Source organism: Acipenser ruthenus, chromosome 7 (genome assembly GCF_902713425.1).
Source record: "Acipenser ruthenus chromosome 7, fAciRut3.2 maternal haplotype, whole genome shotgun sequence".
Taxonomy (NCBI): domain Eukaryota; kingdom Metazoa; phylum Chordata; class Actinopteri; order Acipenseriformes; family Acipenseridae; genus Acipenser; species Acipenser ruthenus.
This window is the reverse complement of record NC_081195.1, coordinates 69,306,081-69,325,432: the sequence shown is the minus strand read 5'-3', so window position 1 is coordinate 69,325,432 and position 19,352 is coordinate 69,306,081. Positions and strand designations below refer to the sequence as shown.

Genomic DNA, 19,352 nt, shown 5'->3' with positions numbered 1-19,352 from the left:
ACGCTGCGTTCTTTGTCTCCACAGGGAGGCGCGAGTCAAAGGGGTGCAGCTCCGCTGGTGGCAACCACGGCACAACGGGACGGGTCACGACCAGTGGGCCCTGGACCACGTGGAAGTCGTTCTGTGAGTATCCACACCTCCCATCCCCCCTCGCCCCCGTCCCTCTCTCTGTGCCGGGGGGTCCTCCCTGCCTCAGGGCCTCCAGGGAAATGAGGACTGTGAGCTTGGGGATGAATCTAGGTCCAGGACTGCAGCGAGGGGGTAAAGAGTGTGAGGAGAGTTCAGAGTTGTGGGTTTGCATGCTAACCTGAGAAAGACAGAGCAGCTCCAGCCCAGCAGGAGAATGGGCTGGAGCAGAATTGAATGGAATAGAACAGAAAGGGAAAATAATAGAATTTAATAGCAAAGAACAGATTAGAATAGAAATCTATCAATACAATACAATACAGGTTTCACAGCGCCTTTTCTGAAGGCGAGCTGTGCTCTGCAGCTGAATGCAGTACCACCTAGAGTCTTCAGACTTGTAGCAGATCAGGAAGGTATTGTGGGCAGTAACCCAATGGGATGGGTCAGGGATCAGACAGTGCAGATAGAGAGCTGCTCTTTCAACACAATCAGATGAAGAGGGTTTGTCAAGACTGAACAGATACAGTAATAGACGATATCTGCAAAGACAGCTGATGGATACATACTAGATGAAGACAGGTAGGAGTGTGCTCTCTCTCTCTGCAGCCTAACTGCACCTCAGTCCCAGCTCTCTCTCTCTCTCTCTCTCTCTCTCTCTCTTTCCTCTTTCTGCTGCCGGCTGCAATGTCTTCTCTCTCTCTCTCTCCCTCTCTATCGCTCTCTGCTGTCAGATGCAATGTCTCGTCTCTAATTTCTTTTTTCAAAGCACTGACCCTGACCTCTGGGCAGGCTCCTCCCTCCCCCCTCAGATCTTCCTGAGCGGCTGCACGCCCCCCTCCTCCCGCCCAGCCCACTCTCTAACTTGTACTCTGTTTTGTTATCTGCTCCCTTTGGCGTGGCACTAGAGTCAGGTAAGTCCTCTGCCACTCCGCAGCCAGTAAAGTGTTGTCAGGACTCTGGAAACGCGACTCTTCCTGACAGCTCCAGCGTCGCAGTGCGAGAGGGAAGTGTGGATTGCTTCTTCTCAAGAGAAAACAAAACACAGCTTTCTTCAACTCGATTTCCCTTTTCCATCAGAACTCTGATTATTTCTAGAGGTTTAATTTCTGTACTGCTGAATATCTTTCCGATTGAGTGTTGGGATGATGAAAAGCTCTGTGCTTCCCCTAACGGCTGACACGATGGGAAGCCAGTGACTGAGGCCCTTCACCCCCAAGCACTGAGAGATTTTGGAAAGGAAGCTTCAGAAAACAGTTTTGGTTTCTTGCTGGGCTTCCAGCAGCTGGATTCTGTTTCCAGTCCACATACCAGTGCACACCTTTCCTGTAGCAGGAGTCTGTTCTTAGTCAGAAGCACAGAGGCATGACTTAATGATTTAGAATTCTTAATCAAAGTATGTTCTCTGCTGTGAATCACATTCTGAAGATCCTATCAATAAATCTGGGAGTGGCCACTGTCACTGATCTGGAAAGTTTGGGTTTTATTTTCTGAGAAGAACGGCACAAACATTTCTGCTCTCCATTAAGAATATCATGTTTTTAAATATATATTTAAAATATTAAACAGCAGATCTTATTGTCTATTTAGTTTTCTGAAGGATCAGGGTGTTACAGTAAAATCCGTCCCTCTAGAAAATGAGGGCAACCACTTTCAATTCATCTTTTTGAACAATTCCAAAAGATGAACCTCCCAAAAAATCCCAGAATGACAACATTTTACTGGAGCTCTGAATATACCAGTCTCTCTGTAGTTCTGAGGGAATTGAGGGGGGCTGGACCCCAGCACTCTGCAAGCTAGAGCCCTGCCCTCCAACCCCACAGCCAATCAGGACAATGGTCTTTACCTGCATAGATCATCCTGGCAACAAAGCAGTCTGGGAATTGTAGTTCCAAGTCAGTAGTCTACAGTGATACACAATATCTTTAGACCAGGGTTTTAGCAACGTGTTAATGATTGCAGTAAAACTGTAATTGTTTTGCCTGGAGGTTACAGGAAGTTACGGACAGTAACTTGGTAAACTTCTTGTACTGTAGGTGACTCAACATTTCCGGATTTCGGGTTTTCCAGATCTGTTTTCCGGAGCTCGAGTTTAGAAGTTGAGTCAGTCAGGGGCTGAAGGGATACAAGCAGTGAACCTGCTGACACTGGTGACTCTGCAGAGGGGTCAATTGAGATAGAACAAGTATGAGTAGGTTTTAACATGCCAGGTCAGGGTGCCCTGGAACTACAACCCCCAGAATGCCTTGAGGCTCAATTAACTGTGGAGGCTTCAGGAGGTTCAAAACAGCAGTCAACAGGTGGCTAACCACTCCACTGCCCAGGGTTATGGACAGAGCAAGTCTGTGGACACCCAGGTACAGCACATTCATCTTTCAGTTGCTTCGGCATCACTTACACTGGACTGCCACCAGGTGGCGTGAACCTTTGCACTCACATGGGAATTACTCTACCCCCCCTGGAAGGTTACACTATGACTTTGTATGAACACAGTGTATACTGTACACACACCTGTGCTTCTGTCATTAAAGCACAGGTTTCATCTTGCTTCAACACTGCAATATCTGGCATTATCATTGGCACAGACCGTTTCTTTATTCAAGTTGGATATGGCTGCTGGCCTGCGTGTTAGTCTGGCAGTGAAGTGGTTAATCCCAGTCTGGGGCTGTGCCTCTCTGAGATGCATGTTCCCTGTGACCGTGCTGTTCCGTGCTTCCGCCTGCATGCCTCTCTGTGCACTTGAATGTCTATACTTTTCTGATGAATATTTTCAGTAGTGTTGCCTAGCGGACTTGTTCTACAGGGTACAGTCACTTGTTACACATTCCCAGAGACAGAGTCTGAGGGATTCCCTGAGACTGTGGGCTTGGTGACAGCAGATACTCAATTTGTCCACCAGGTGGTGCATGCTTATGTTGCATACCAAAGAGAACCACAGTTCCATCATGTGCTTTTAGGAGGGTTTAGTTGATTGAAAGCTAGTGCAGACGGGACATGCGTTTGTGGTCTGTATGAGCAGTCTGTGTTCTTAGTAATAATCAGATCCTCTTCTGTTGTGATTTGACAGGTAAGTCAACAGAGGAGCCTTTATCGTGATATTGATGCCATATCGGTGGTGGATTAGTACTGCAATGCAGCTCACCCACCAGCAAACCCATTGCTTCCATGTAGGGCTGACAGCACATGCACGCTACTGCTAGCACCTTACTTTCCACTTGCTAGCACTTGCTTTGCTGATTGGTAGCACTCACTTTGCAGATTTCCTCACATTTGCTTTATGGTTCCCCAGCGTCCGCCTGTAAGTTGCACAGTCCCTGGCAGGGCACGGGCTGCTGTCGCAGATCACTGTGCTGCTGCTCAGGACCGCGTTGCAGATTGCTCATAAGTAAGGTTATTTCAAGGATCACCCAGGCTGATGAAGTGCAGATTGCCAGTGCTCATCTGCAAGTTGCCAAGATCACCCAATAGTCTGTTAAGATCACACTGGTAGACACGCCAAGCTAGTTTTGGTCTAAAACATGCTTTTTCCCTCCCCTCTCATCTCCCCCTCCTCTCTCCCTCACACCCCCTCTCTCTACAGCACCCGCAAACAAAACTACATGATGAACTTTTCAAGGCAGACTGGATTGCGTCACTTCTACAGCAGGAAGAGGCGGGCTCTGAGACGACACTTCTGAGGGCTCTCCGCCCACCGCCTGCCAATATCACATAAATCCCACCCCTCCCGACACCAACTGGTTCCAGAGACCAATCAACTTTAACCATCCCGCTGCTTTCTGACTGACACACTGGCCATCCAATCAGGTGTCAAGAGACCTGGACTGAGCCACGGCCAATCAGCATCGCTTTTTACCAGGAAGGCGTGAGAAGTCCTCCTGTCCGCCCATTTCTTTGCATTTTTTAATTTATTTTTTTACTCTCCCCTTCCGCAATGTGAAAAAATAAAAAAAACAAGTCAGCGAGAGGACAGGAAAGTAATACTTACAATACTGATGAAAATGATGATGATGGCGTACTGTTTTTTGCTGTCTTTGTGTCTGTGAATTTTCGTGTCGCGTTGGTGTGGTGATCAGTTAGTTGTTTTTTTTGTTTGTTCTAAGTAACAGAGGACCAGCCTCTGAAGAAGAAAAGAGAGAGAAGCACAATGAAAACAGACTGAGCGAAGATTTCTTTTGTTTGTTTTTCTCTGAGATGCAGATGTTTATCGTAACATTCCCACGTACCTATTTAAGTGCACTGTATGTTCAGTATGTATGTTATTTTCTAGAGTCGTTAAGTTATTAGTGTTAGAGCCACAGGTTCGGTTTCTTTTGGTTTCTTTTCTGATTTGTATTTTTGCTTGGTTTTTTTCTACCTGCGTTGAAGTCGGTGTTGTTTTGCAGTCTGTTGTGTATTTATGGACCCCTCAGTGTAGACCCTGTATATGAACCCCCTGTATATATATCTGTATCCGCTAGGGGGCTCTCCGAACTGTCTTAAAGGGAATAAACTACTGGCCAAGCCTGTGTGTAGCACTGTGTGTGTCTCTGTGTTGTGCTTCTTCCCTCAGTCGTTGTTCAGTTAAGTGGAAATATTCAGTTAGGTTGTAAATTAAATTTGTACAGTTCTCTCAGCCAATCCCGTTCCCAAGTACAGTGGCCATTACGCCGAGGTAAGTGTCCTCTAAAAGCTAACGAGACTTCAGAACCTTAAACTTCAATCAGCCGAAGAATGGCCTTTAAACACATTTTCAAATATCCTCATACAGGAAAACATGGGTTAGTTTACTAACAGCATTGACACCCACCTGCAGCTCGTGCCCCCTTGTGTCTAAATACAAGTGCCTCGCTGTTGTTCAAGCAGAGAATGCTGTACATCAGCACGGCTGAGAGGGTCTTTTATTCAGACACTGTGATGATTGAATGAGACCAGGGATGCCCTGCTGTATGTTCTGTCAGTTACTTAACCAATGAGATTCATGTCATGGTTTTAAAGTTTTGAGAAACAAATGAATCAGTCATGTGAGGGATAGTTGTTTGTAACTCTTGTTTATCTGCATTTGAAATCCTTTACAGTATTTTTCAATCTCTCCCTATCTGCATACTGGCACTTGTTGCTTTCAGGGGTTGTGAATATCGACAAGGACCGCACATGATTATCCACCTGCATATCTGGCCTCATATACAGTAAATACTGCTTCCAGAGCATTACTAAAGATGTATGAAAGGGAGTGAAACCATGTGGCATTGTATGGTGTGTGCTACACTGATCAAACAGACACGTGTTGTACAACGACAAACAATAGCAACAACAACATTTGAAATGCATTTCGGCAGTCCCAGCAGGTATGGCTCTGTGTGTGAGTGACATCACACCTGTGACATCAGCACTACATTGTTACATCCTCAGCTCTTGGTGCACACCATGCTAGGTCCCGTCAGCCTGAATGAGTCTGTTTTTGTGATTGTGGATTGTTAGTGACACACACACGCACAGGTTTTGCTTCCCAGCGTCCTGGAGATGAGTCGGCTGTCGTCTTTGTTGCTCTGCGCCGCGGTCCTGCAGCAGGTAGTGACGTCACGGGCCTTGACTTGCTACTACTGTCAATTCGACCGCAAAGGGAGAGGCTGCAGCAATTTGCAGAGTCAGTGTGTAAGCGGGGGGGCCTGCTTCACAGGGGCCGGGCTGTACGGCGGGCTGGAAGTCCTGAAGGGAAAAGGCTGCGTGGACAAGGAGCTGTGCAATGACCTGGGCTCCACTGACTTCAGGGGAGTCACCTACACGGTGAAGTACGACTGCTGCAGACACGACCTCTGCAACAGCCGCAGCGAGCCGTCCGCCGGCCCGTCCCGCGTCACTCTGCTGATGGGTGTCGGGGTCGTTCTCTTGAGAACTTAACAAGCCTGCCTCCTCGCAGGGGCCGCTGCTAAAGTTATTACCCGATAAAGAAAGGGATGTGGTTTGAAATGAAAACGTCCCGTTCTCCTTCCTCCTCATTCCGCGTACTGTATGTGAGTCCCGTCCAGTCACACATGCGCAGAGGTGATAAGCAATGTATTTATTTAAACGGGGTCTGTCAGTTGAGTAAGTGTGCGGGGTGAAACATTCCGTTTTCAAATTCCATTTTAAAAATAACCACGGAAAGCTGCGCGATTTGATACCAGGTTGAATATAACAGAACAGTGCACATCATAATCACAATTACAGCCAAAATGAAATATTTTACCACTAACGAGGAGCGTTGAGGGGTCCTGCATGCAAGTGCATTATTTATTTTTGATTTTTTTTGCTTGTCAATCTGAACGCAGTAGGGATTCAAGGAAATGCAAGCACATGGATTAGGGAGTGGTTAACATGTAGAAAACAGAAAGTACTGATTAGAGGAGAAACCTCAAAATGGAGCGAGGTAACCAGTGGAGTACCACAGGGATCAGTATTAGGTCCTCTGCTATTCCTAATCTACATTAATGACTTACATTCTGGTATAGTAAGAAAACTTGTTAAATTTGCAAACAATGTTGCAGCAGCAAAGGTCATTCAAAATGATCTAGACAGCATTCAGAACTGGGCAGACACATGGCAAATGACATTTAATAGAGAAAAGTGTAAAGTACTGCACGCAGGCAATAAAAATGTGCATTATAAATATCATATGGGAGATACTGAAATTGAAGAAGGAATCTATGAAAAAGACCTAGGAGTTTATGTTGAAATGTCTTCATCTAGACAATGTGGGGAAGCTATAAAAAAGGCCAACAAAATGCTCTGATATATAGTGAAAAGTGTTGAATTTAAATCAAGGGAAGTAATGTTAAAACTTTACAATGCATTAGTAAGACCTCACCTAGAATACTGTGTTCAGTTCTGGTCACCTCGCTACAAAATGGATATTGCTGCTCTAGAAAGAGTGCAAAGAAGAGCAACCAGAATTATCCTGTGTTTAAAAGGCATGTCGTATGCAGACAGGCTAAAAGAATTGAATCTATTTAGTATTGAACAAAGAAGACTACGCGGCGATCTGATTCAAGCTTTCAAAATTCTAAAAGGTATTGCCAATGTCGACCCAGGGGACTTTTTCTGACCTGAAAAAAGAAACATGGACCAGGGGTCATAAATGGAGATTAGATAAAGGGGCATTCAGAACAGAAAATAGGAGGCACTTTTTTACACAGAGAATTGTGAGGGTCTGGAACCAACTCCCCAGTAATGTTGTTGAAGCTGACACCCTGGGATCCTTCAAGAAGCTGCTTGATGAGATTCTGGGATCAATAAGCTACTAACAACCAAACGAGCAAGATGGGCTGAATGGTCTCCTCTCGTTTGTAAACTTTCTTATGTTCTCATGCTCTATTGATTTACATTTTATACACACTTCAGCTTGACATATTGGTTGACACTCAGGGAACAATCCGCACTGTATTTTACAGTTGTGACGGTCTGCACTGTATTTTACTGTTGTGACCGTCCGCACTGTATTTTACTGTTGTGACCGTCCGCACTGTATTTTACTGTTGTGACCGTCCGCACTGTATTTTACTGTTGTGAGCGTCCGCACTGTATTGTACTGTTGTGAGCGTCCGCACTGTATTGTACTGTTGTGAGCGTCCGCACTGTATTGTACTGTTGTGACGGTCCGCACTGTATTGTACTGTTGTGAGCGTCCGCACTGTATTTTACTGTTGACGGTCCGCACTGTATTTTACTGTTGTGACCGTCCGCACTGTATTTTACTGTTGTGAGCGTCCGCACTGTATTTTACTGTTGTGACCGTCCGCACTGTATTTTACTGTTGTGACCGTCCGCACTGTATTTTACTGTTGTGACCGTCCGCACTGTATTGTACTGTTGTGACCGTCCGCACTGTATTGTACTGTTGTGACCGTCCGCACTGTATTTTACTGTTGTGACCGTCCGCACTGTATTTTACTGTTGTGACCGTCCGCACTGTATTGTACTGTTGTGACCGTCCGCACTGTATTTTACTGTTGTGACCGTCCACACTGTATTTTACTGTTGTGAGCGTCCGCACTGTATTTTACTGTTGTGAGCGTCCGCACTGTATTGTACTGTTGTGAGCGTCCGCACTGTATTGTACTGTTGTGACCGTCCACTCTGTATTGTACTGTTGTGAGCGTCCGCACTGTATTGTACTGTTGTGAGCGTCCGCACTGTATTGTACTGTTGTGACCGTCCGCACTGTATTGTACTGTTGTGTGCCAGCCGGTGTCTTTGTTTACAGTGCTTTTAATCACGGTAAGTTAAGCCTGACCTCATAGCATAACACACACACAAACATGACACCAGATTGCAATTTTAGATATTTATTGTACAAACAAAAGCACCACAGTTCAGTGAAGCAGTTTCAAAATCAATAAATAAGTTACCTTCTCTTTTTAAAAGCGTTCTAAAGAAGGCACATTACTTGCTGAGTGTCTGGGCTGCAGTGTCTCTTCATGGCATCTCTACAGCAGGACTGCACCTGCAGACAGCACTGGGGACCTACTGAGCTGTGCCCTCCTTTACATAAATATACATGAAGCTGTGACACAACACAAGATATTTACAAATGTACAAACTTTACACAACGAGTCCAAAACCAGACCTCACATTCACATTCACAAACCGCTCAGCGATTTCTCGTACTCTCAAGACATTCAGGGAACTTATTTGAACAAAAAAAAGGTCACTAAAAAAATACAATTATAAAATAACAACATTTGGAAATGCATGGAATAAGCAAAGCAAATATGGAATAATATCTTGTAACAAATATGGAAGAATATCTTGTAACAATTGTAAGTCGCCCTGGATAAGGGCGTCTGCTAAGAAATAAATAATAATAATAATAATAATAATAATAATAATAATAATAATAATAATAATATTGATCTCGGACACATCACTGATCGATTCCGTCTTCCTTTTTAAGATAGATAGAGAGATAGATAGAGAGATAGAGAGATAGATCCTGATCTGCTGTTCTGTTGAAGTGGTTGTAAATACTACACACACATATTCACATTGACACCTTTGTTGTTCTGTCTTAAGACTGCTGTGCAGAGCATATTAAAATCTATGGTAAAATCTAATACAGAGAGATGAGGTAAATAGTTCCTGAAGGTAAGGAGAATATAGTGTAGAAATATGATCTGCAGTAGAAATTAACACATAGAAACACTGTGCAACTCCCAGACAGACGAGCAAAGACAGATACGCCAGTCGACGAACGTACAAATAGATAGCTGGGTAAGCACTGGAGGTGCGGCAGACTTTATAACAGCCTCTTTCTGAGCTCCCTGGAAGCTGGAAGGGTTCTTCAGAGCCGGGGGATGTTTCAGATTGTTCACACTGTGCTTCGTCCTCTCAACTCCTGGCTGGGATCGTCTCTCTTTACATAGCATCCCAATCCAGTTGGTCTCATTAACAGTTTGCTGTACAGATAGCCCTTTAGCCTCCTCTGTACTCTGTGGTGGACACACCCAAATAGCCTGGGGCCACCTTGGGTCAAGCTTGTAAACCTTGTATCTGCACCAACCCTGCCCCTGCTGTCAGGTCCAGATCAAGCTTAGGGAAGGAGGTCTTCTCATGTCAGCAATGTTCCTCCAGAGGGACAGCCCTTAGATTGGAACTAGCAGATTGTGGGGTCTAGTGGTTAGAGGTGAGGGACTGGGAGGCAGTGTGGTCTAGTGGTTAGAGCTGAGGGACGGGGAAGCAGTGGGGTCTAGTGGTTAGAGGTGAGGGACAGGGAAGCAGTGGGGTCTAGTGGTTAGAGCTGAGGGACAGGGAAGCAGTGGGGTCTAGTGGTTAGAGCTGAGGGACTGGGAGGCAGTGTGGTCTAGTGGTTAGAGCTGAGGGTCTGGGAGGCAGTGTGGTCTAGTGGTTAGAGCTGAGGGACTGGGAGGCAGTGTGGTCTAGTGGTTAGAGCTGAGAGACTGGGAGGCAGTGTGGTCTAGTGGTTAGAGCTGAGGGTCTGGGAGGCAGTGTGGTCTAGTGGTTAGAGCTGAGGGTCTGGGAGGCAGTGTGGTCTAGTGGTTAGAGCTGAGGGTCTGGGAGGCAGTGTGGTCTAGTGGTTAGAGCTGAGGGTCTGGGAGGCAGTATGGTCTAGTGGTTAGAGCTGAGGGTCTGGGAGGCAGTGTGGTCTAGTGGTTAGAGCTGAGGGTCTGGGAGGCAGTGTGGTCTAGTGGTTAGAGCTGAGGGTCTGGGAGGCAGTATGGTCTAGTGGTTAGAGCTGAGGGACTCGGTGGGAGGATATTTTGAGATTTAATCCCACTGCTGCCAGTGTGTCTTTACACACGGTGTCTCCTGTGTGGGTGACGGCAGGGCAGGGTGGGGTTGGGTTTGGGGGGGTCTCTTTACACACTGTGTCTCCTGTGTGGGCGAGGGCACGGTGGGGGTGGGTTTGGGGGGGTCTCTTTACACACTGTGTCTCCTGTGTGGGCGAGGGCACGGTGGGGGTGGGTTTGGGGGGGTCTCTTTACATGGTGTCTCCTGTGTGGGCGAGGGCAGGGTGGGGTTGGGTTTGGGGGGTCTCTTTACACATTGTGTCTCCTGTGTGGGCGAGGGCACGGTAGGGGTGGGTTTGGGGGGGTCTCTTCACACACTGTGTCTCCTGCTGTGGATCATGGCGACAATGTGGGTCAAGTCCAAGCTCTTCATCATCACCTCCATGAACTCCTCGTCTTTCCGGGCCCCCTCCACAAACTCATCCAGGGACAGCTCACCTAGAGAGGGGACAGGCAGAGACAGAGAGCTTACAGAGAGGGGACAGGCAGAGACAGAGAGGGGACAGGCAGAGAAAGAGCTCAGAGGGGACAGGCACAGACAGAGAGCTCACAGAGGGGGGACAGGCAGAGACAGAGCTCACAGAGAGGGGACAGGAAGAGACAGATCGCCACGCATTTTTCTTTGTTCAAGACTGAATAGATTAAATTCTTTTAGCCTGTCTGCATACGACATGCCTTTTAAACCCGGGATAATTCTGGTCGCTATTCTTTGCGCTCTTTCTACAGCAGCAATATCCTTTTTGTAGCGAGGTGACCAAAACTGAACACAATATTCTAGATGAGGTCTTACTAATGCATTGTAAAGTTTTAACATTACTTCCCTTGATATAAATTCAACACTTCTCACAATATATCCGAGCATCTTGTTGGCCTTTTTTACAGCTTCCCCACATTGCCTAGATGAAGACATTTCTGAGTGAACATAAACTCCTAGGTCTTTTTCATAGATTCCTTTTTCAAATTCAGTATCTCCCATATGATATTTATAATGCACATTTTTATTGCCTGCATGCAATACTTTACACTTTTCTCTATTAAATGTCATTTGCCTTGTATCTGCCCAGTTCTGAATGCTGTCTAGATCATTTTGAATGACGTTTGCTGCTGCAACAGCGTTTGCCACTCCTCCTATTTATGTGTCGTCTGCAAATTTAACAAGTCATTAATGTAGATTAGGAAGAGCAGAAGACCTAATACTGATCCCTGTGGTACTCCACTGGTTACCTCGCTCCATTTTGAGGTTTCTCCTCTAATCAGTACTTTCTGTTTTCTACATGTTAACCACTCCCTAATCCATGTGCTTGCATTTCCCTAGATCCCTACTGCGGTCAGTTTGAGAATTAATCTTTTGTGCGGGACTTTGTCAAAAGCTGTCTGGAAATCTAAATAAACCATGTCGTATGCTTTGCAGTTATCCACTGTCGATGCTGCATTCTTGTGCTGTTAGTTCTAATTTAGTGTCCAAACTGAACTGCGTAGATCACACTCTTATTCTCTTGCTTGTAGATGGACTCTGTCAACTCTGGTAAAAGCTGTTGGACCAAATGGCTAATGTTCCATTTTATTAACCTCGCAATAAGCTCTGAAGAGTTCCCCTGGTGAATGATCCGATTCCCAGCCTCTTGGTCTGGAAATGGCACTCAGGAAGTCATGGCACTACAGCATGTCCCTGCTAGGTCCTAAGACTGACATTTTTGGGAGTCCATCAAAAAAAGAGTGAGACACTTAGATACATTATGAAACTGAAATAGACAGTGACCCACCATCTCCATTCACGTCGATCTTGTCAAACACTCTGTTCGTGAACTCCTCCACTGATGAAACCTGATCACAGCCATTGATTGCCCTGATAGCCTGGAGGAGAGCGAGGGAGGGGAAACTGTTAGTTCACATTTCTAAATGCATTTATTTATGCTGTATCTAATACAACACGTTGGCAAAGCATCACTGAATTGAGTTGAATTGGACTGTGATGAAGAGAGGGGGGGAGGGATGGGGTGGATAAACTCTAGGAAGGTCCTGTTGCAGATTCTTCATGTTCAAATCTCATTAGTATTTTATCCAAAGCCGATCAGCAGCAACTATAAATACAGGAGTGAGAAGTGTAATCCCCCCCAGGAAAGAATTAGCAGAGCCGCTTAGAAAAGAGACTGGGGGAGGAGGGAGGGGGCTTGACATTCACAGGGTTCAAGTGCAACTGATCTCTGTGTAGCGAGGCGCTGTACTGCACTGTGCAGATCAACTGATCTCTGTGTAGGGAGGCGCTGTACTGCACTGTGCAGATCAACTGATCTCTGTGTAGGGAGGCGCTGTACTGCACTGTGCAGATCAACTGATCTCTGTGTGGAGAGGCGCTGTACTGCACTGTGCAGATCAACTGATCTCTGTGTAGGGAGGCGCTGTACTGCACTGTGCAAATCAACTGATCTCTGTGTAGGGAGGCGCTGTACTGCACTGTGCAGATCAACTGATCTCTGTGTAGGGAGGCGCTGTACTGCACTGTGCAGATCAACTGATCTCTGTGTAGCGAGGCGCTGTACTGCACTGTGCAGATCAACTGATCTCTGTGTAGCGAGGCGCTGTACTGCACTGTGCAGATCAACTGATCTCTGTGTAGGGAGGCGCTGTACTGCACTGTGCAGATCAACTGATCTCTGTGTAGCGAGGCGCTGTACTGCACTGTGCAGATCAACTGATCTCTGTGTAGCGAGGCGCTGTACTGCACTGTGCAGATCAACTGATCTCTGTGTAGGGAGGCGCTGTACTGCACTGTGCAGATCAACTGATCTCTGTGTAGGGAGGCGCTGTACTGCACTGTGCAGATCAACTGATCTCTGTGTAGCGAGGCGCTGTACTGCACTGTGCAGATCAACTGATCTCTGTGTAGGGAGGCGCTGTACTGCACTGTGCAGATCAACTGATCTCTGTGTAGCGAGGCGCTGTACTGCACTGTGCAGATCAAGTGTTGCACTGCTTTTGGTAATAATGCGCACGTAAGAGACACCGCAGTCTCCGGGGCTGTGAGCGCTGGCTGCTAAATGCACTGGGAAGTGATGTTGAATTAAACTGAGCGGCCCTGGATAAGACACTGTACGGGTGTCTCTGAAGTTACATTGTGGTTCAGCACACATGCCCACTCCCCGGGGGCGCTGCCGAGCACGTACCTTGATGATGTTGAGGAGCTCATAGCGGTCGATGCAGCCGTTGCCGTCCACGTCGTAGAGCTTGAAGTACCAACGCAGCTTCTGCTCCATCTTACCACGCAGCACCAGACTCAGGGCTGCCACGTACTCCATGAAGTCGATATAGCCGTCCTGAGAGAGAGAGAGGGCCTGTGAGTCAACCAATGAAACACTTGCACTCTAGCCTACTATACAGAGACTTTTATACAAATCTATTTAATGTCTGAGTAGATATTCAGCCCATCTTCATATACTTGCAATACATGTTCATTTCCCACAGTACAGCGGGTGTCAAGGTTTCTGTGAAATTTACTCATTGCTGTGTAATATGGAGCTCCCCGTGAAAAAGTCAATTTCTGAAAGAATAGGGTAAATATATTGTAACATGAGCCTTGCGGCTCGGGTTCGTTAGCCCTTTAAAAACTTGACCCAGCACAGCAGACTTTGATTTTTCAGCACTTATGCGCAATTCTTTTTAATTAAACACAAAATAAACAATAAACAAAATAAACACCTGGCTCTTTTTGAGCATTAACCACACGTACAATGACCCTCACTAAATACCGGACGGTTATTAAACAATAATCAATTAACAAAACCATTCCCCAATTAACAAAACTAATCAAACAATTACATTTCCCCAAACTAACACAAAACCACCTATTTTACTGCAGGGAAGATTTCATCCCCCTCCCCCGCTGTGCCACAATATATTTTTATCACTTCAAAATAAATACAGCAAACATGAAAACTGAAAGGACATAAAAAACAAAATATTGTACAATTTAGCAGGTACTGTTTTCTGCTTTAATAAATATTTAATAATGAAACATCCTGAAATATGTTTTTAGATTTGTAGACACATCTTAAATAATACAATCTACTCCACATACACACACACACACACACTCAATCACACAAGCTACTGTACACACACACACACACACACTCAATCACACAAGCTACTGTACACACACACATGCACACACTCAATCACACAAGCTACTGTACACACACACATGCACACACTCAATCACACAAGCTACTGTACACACACACATGCACACACTCAATCACACAAGCTACTGTACACACACACATGCACACACTCAATCACACAAGCTACTGTACACACACACATGCACACACTCAATCACACAAGCTACTGTACACACACACATGCACACACTCAATCACACAAGCTACTGTACACACACACATGCACACACTCAATCACACAAGCTACTGTACACACACACATGCACACACTCAATCACACAAGCTACTGTACACACACACATGCACACACTCAATCACACAAGCTACTGTACACACACACATGCACACACTCAATCACACAAGTTGTCCATTCGCTATTCCATGGCTAACCAAACCACACCTTACCTCTCTCTCAGGATGTTCCCCTTGCAGAGCTGTGCATGACTGTGCTGTGCTACCGCTTCTACAATGTCACACAGTGCCTCAGTAGACGTGCACAGCACAGGGTTAGGCTTGCAGTCTCACAGCACACAGAGGGAGATGCCCTGGCTGAGTCTCAGCTCCAACCAGCAGAGCGGCAGCATGCTGCCTGCCCTAACTTCTACTGCCAGGCAGTTCTCACAGGTATAGGGGCAGCTGGACTGGACTCGCTGTGCTTGTCATACAGCTCCAGTCAGCAGTGAGCGCAAGGACAGTGACAGTGTGATGTGCAGCTCCGAGGGAGCCCATATGCCATGGTGCCCGGGGCAGGACACGGCACATCTGTTTTGGTGGAGATCACTCGTTGACAGTTTCGTTTTTTCTATAGACCAGATAGCAGAACCATGGAGAAACTATTTTCAGAACATGTTGAACCAATGGTGACGTTCATACTTCGATCCTGGGAGCTTTTTTTTTTTTGGAGCAATAAGACTATGTATAGGGTCTTTCCCTGGAACCCTTGTTTTGTTTTGGTCCTATTAAGAACCTATAATGAAAGAGAGTTTAATATAATGGGTTTAATCTAAACCCCAAAGAGTTCAACAGCGGAGCCCCTGCTGGTTCCACTGGGACCCCTTTCTGGTTTATGTTCATCGCACTATAGTACATACAGCTCTGGTCAATGGTTTTGCATCACCCCAAAATTTAGCTTCATAAAGTCGACTAAAACTGCTGAATAATGTTACGTTTACATATTGAATTACATAACTGCTTTGTAGTTTTCCATATACTTGACAAAAAACTAAATTTGAAAAATGCAACAGTTCAAAAATCTAACATGAAATACTGTACTACTATTATGGCTTATCGTAGACACGATTACATGATGTTAAATAAAAGATCTGAATTATGTTCATATAGTTTTTTTTTGTTTCTTTTTAATTAATCCTAAAATTGTAGGTGATAGCTGTCGAGCCCTCAGGCATTCTCTTTATAAACCCTAAAGAAAGCGTTTCCCTCCAGATTAACCATGCAGCTGGAGGAGCGGTCTGCAAGCTGCTCCGATGTCCCCTCACCCCATCACTGCAGCACCCCGGGGTTTACCAGGTCAGGGTCCTCACCTTGTTCATGTCGAAGGTGCGGAACATCTGCTCGATGTAGGCGCTGGCTTCAGGGTCCAAACCCCTCAGTCCGAAGAACTGCTTGAACTCGTGCAGGGTGAGCTGTCCGGACGGGCACTCCTTCATGAACTTCTTGTACCAGTGATGGATCTCCACCGCCTGCATGTCGTCTATCGCTGAGCTGTTATCGTTGCCCATTGCCGCCGAGGATAGCGAGGGTCGGAGAGAGAGAGAGAGAGAGAGAGAGAGAGAGAGAGAGAGGTAGAGAGGTGGCGGTATCAGGCGACAAACCTGCTTCTTCTCAGCCTGCTTGGTCTACTGTGAGGGGGAAGCTCAGGCTCAAGCTTCACACAGCACAGTCACTCAACACAGGCGTGGCTTCTTAGTGGCTGCGGCTTTTAAATGAGATTGATCTGCTGCTGAGCCAATCAAGGGTTTTAACCTGAACCTTTATTATAACGCTGAATTAAGGGCTTTCAGAATGTCAGATCTGTAGCAGCCTCTCTCTCTCTCTCTTTGCATTGGGAGACAGTGTTTGCAAGGTAGTGGAAGATATTAACAGTGTTTACAAGCTCAGAACAGAATTAGTCTTGTTACTCAATATAGGCAGTAGCAGATTACTGAGTCAGTAATGGTAGCGAGGAAGACTGAAGCTTTCTGTTTAAAAGGGGCTGGCTGGGGGGCTCCCGAGTGGCGCATACAGTACAGGCGCTCCACGCGGAGTGCAGGACGCGCTCTATAGTCTGGACATCGCGAGTTTGAGTCCAGGCTATTCCACAGCCGACCGTGGACGGGAGCTCCCTGGGAGTGGTGCACAATTGGCCGAGCGTCGCCCGGGGGGAGGGAGGGTTAGGTTGGCCAGGGTGTCCTCGGCTCACTGCGCGCCAGCGACCCCTGTAGTCTGGCCGGGCGCCTGCGGGCTTGCCTGTAAGCTGCCCGAGAGCTGTGTTGTCCTCCAACGCTGCACTTCTTGGGTGGCTGCATGGTGAGTCCGCAGTGTGAAAAAAAAGCGGTCGGCTGACAACTGAGTATGAGTTTTGCTTTGTTGTTTTTTTCAATTTTTACACTGGGCTTGATTTTTCCTCCATTAAATTCCAGAGTTTGGGGAGCCCTATGGCTATGGGTACAATGCTGAGGCTAGTCTCAGGGCAACAGCAAGCAGTGCAAGGCCAGGCTGAAGGGATGCAGTCATGGGGTAGTCCAGTCCCTGATGTGAGACAGAGAACAGTCCCCAGCCTTCCCCAAATCCCTTGTAATAAGAACATAAAAACATAAGAAAGTTTACAAACAAGAGGAGGCCGTTCGGCCCATCTTGCTCGTTTGGTTGTTAGTAGCTTATTGATCCCAGAATCTCATGATCCTGCCTGCCTCGGGCACCTCGGATGACAAGCCTGGAGTTTGTGTTCTTGTTGTGTTGCAGCTGGTAGGGCTGCCTGCCTTGTTCTTACAGGAAGGCCCTACACTGCTTGGCATGACATAGTTACAATGCCATGCTAAAACTTCACAACCAAAGCCAGGACAGTCAGTGGCTGCACAGCACCAGGCACCAGTACAGGTAGTGTTGGGCTCATAAGCATTACTGAGTTTACTGCTTGAGGTTTTCAAGCAGAGTTTGTTTATTACAGCAGTTAAATAGGACACCAGTGGCCATATAGCACAGTACCCAAGCAGATGAAACAGCACTCAAGCAGGAAAGTCAGCTAATGCTGCTGAATACAAACTTCGTATGCACTCTTGAAATGACATTATTACTTACACAGCTGGTACAGACATAGCCACTGCTAGGTAAGCAGTGATTAGGCAGGACTAGTAACACTTTGTAGTCTTTTAGTCGGTTTTGGAGCAGAAGGGGTTTATTGAATAGATCTGACCTTTTCCTTCAACTACAGACACCCCCTTTTAGAGGGGAACAAATGCCTCAGACCATTAGATCGATGAAACTGAGGAGAAGCAGCCAGACCACCAAACACAGGGGAACAAGAGATCAAAACCCGGGGGTTATGGAACCCCATTCAATGAACCTGAGCCGAGCCGAGCCGAGCCGAGCTTGGCCTCACCGTCTCACAACACGGAAGTGCGACTGCAGCACTAGTGCGATGTTTTGGACACTTTATATAAACCGTAGCGACATTTACTAATGTACTTTTTAATAAGAAGGGTATTATCGCCACGGTTTGTAAAGACATATGTGTCACATGCACGGCCCCTGCCCTGAGAACGCTGTTTTTTATTAATTGAGTAATTTTGAGACTACCCCTGACGCAAACCGGAATTACCCAATCAGCGTTGTTTAGTTTTTGTTCCGGGATTCCTGATGATGTGGCTCCTGTCCTTGATTCCTGGAGAAAAATAATTATTTGAAACTGCGGAGCAAACGTACAGGTTAGTTAAAAAGGTAATGTTTCCTTTTAAAATATATATGATTAAAACAAAACTGTATGTCTCTCACAGTGTCGTAAAAAAAGTATTTGTTTATACAGTGGCGATAAAGCAAATAAACAGATTGTATCCGGATCAATATTTGCAAGGAAAAAAAAAAAATACTTTTGAAGTAAATTAAATTAAGCACGAAAAAACAACAGCCCCCCTGCCTACAATCCTAACCTGTACACGGGCTTACGAGCACGTCTGAACGTGCAGTCGTGTCGGATAAGCGGCTGGTACAGGTTACACCAGACGCGTTCACTGGATGTTGTTGTATTAAAGGGCCGAAAACAACACAAGTCTGAGGTTTTGCCTGTATGTTTTTACAGCGTGTGTGTATATATTTATGTATGTGTGTATGTACGGGTACACAGACTTGGCTGAACTGTAGTTTTTAGGTTGTATCCATCTGCATACTGCGGTAATAGGAAAGCACAGGGGTGGGTTGAACGATGACCACAATTCTGTGCTAACTCGCAATTGCATAGCTATGCTGCAGCAATTACAGCTGAACACTCCCTTGTGATGGTCATTTCTGAAACCCACCTGCTGAGTTGTGCTTTTAGGAGTCTTTACAGAAACAACCCATTCCATACCCTCCCCATTCTCTGTGTAAAGAAGGGGCTCTGCTGAGCTCAAACCATTGGTTCAGGGTCTTTGTCACTTTCATGTAAGATTTCAAAAACTCCAATCAAGTCCCCCCCCCTCATCCTTCTTTAGAACCAGGCTAAATATATGCAGTTCAGTTCATAATGCAGCTCATTCCTTTAAACCCTGGGATCTCTCTCTCTCTCTCTCTCTCTCTCTCTCTCTCTCTCAGA

General features: G+C 46.1%; 4 protein-coding genes across 8 annotated transcripts in view; 3 read left to right on the top strand and 1 right to left on the bottom strand.

Moving 5' to 3' along the window:
- The window catches only part of LOC117414836 (reelin-like), a 146,873-nt gene extending 142,233 nt beyond the window's left edge, over window positions 1-4,640 (top strand). Inside the window, exons 63-64 of the mRNA XM_059027774.1 lie at window positions 25-123; window positions 3,704-4,640. Of these exons, the coding sequence (XP_058883757.1) occupies window positions 25-123; window positions 3,704-3,800 (196 nt within the window). The 3' untranslated portion in view covers window positions 3,801-4,640. The remainder of the gene's footprint in view (window positions 1-24; window positions 124-3,703) is intronic.
- Window positions 4,641-5,622: 982 nt separating this feature from the next.
- LOC117414636 (sperm acrosome membrane-associated protein 4-like) lies at window positions 5,623-6,000 on the top strand. The gene has a single exon (XM_034024391.3). It carries the CDS (start codon window positions 5,623-5,625, stop codon window positions 5,998-6,000), a length of 378 nt encoding a protein of 125 aa, XP_033880282.3.
- Window positions 6,001-8,407: 2,407 nt separating this feature from the next.
- On the bottom strand, window positions 8,408-16,481 carry LOC117414841 (guanylyl cyclase-activating protein 1-like). The gene is made up of 4 exons (XM_059027773.1): window positions 16,108-16,481; window positions 13,550-13,699; window positions 12,149-12,239; window positions 8,408-10,823 (listed from the first exon to the last, which is right to left on the bottom strand). The coding sequence occupies exons 1-4, from the start codon at window positions 16,303-16,305 to the stop codon at window positions 10,696-10,698; spliced, it is 567 nt and encodes a 188-aa protein (XP_058883756.1). The 5' UTR covers window positions 16,306-16,481; the 3' UTR covers window positions 8,408-10,695.
- Window positions 16,482-18,214: 1,733 nt separating this feature from the next.
- Window positions 18,215-19,352, top strand: part of LOC117419547 (golgin subfamily B member 1-like) — a 36,831-nt gene continuing 35,693 nt past the window's right edge. For 4 of the 5 annotated variants that reach the window (XM_059027772.1, XM_059027770.1, XM_059027771.1 and 1 more), the window contains exon 1: window positions 18,215-18,489. The gene's annotated coding sequence lies outside the window, so the exon portion shown is untranslated. Of the gene's footprint in view, window positions 18,503-19,352 lie in introns of all 5 variants that reach the window. The other variant, XM_059027768.1, reaches the window with a different exon arrangement.

Excerpts from the sequence above, each read along its gene's own strand:
- LOC117414841 (XM_059027773.1), bottom strand. The coding sequence starts at position 16,305 with ATGGGCAACGATAACAGCTCAGCGATAGACGACATGCAGGCGGTGGAG. Across the intron at positions 13,700-16,107 it reads GCACCTTCGACATGAACAAG|GACGGCTATATCGACTTCAT; the intron begins GTGAGGACCCTG and ends TCTCTCTCTCAG. Across the intron at positions 10,824-12,148 it reads GATCGACGTGAATGGAGATG|GTGAGCTGTCCCTGGATGAG; the intron begins GTGGGTCACTGT and ends TCCCCTCTCTAG.
- LOC117414636 (XM_034024391.3), top strand. The coding sequence starts at position 5,623 with ATGAGTCGGCTGTCGTCTTTGTTGCTCTGCGCCGCGGTCCTGCAGCAG.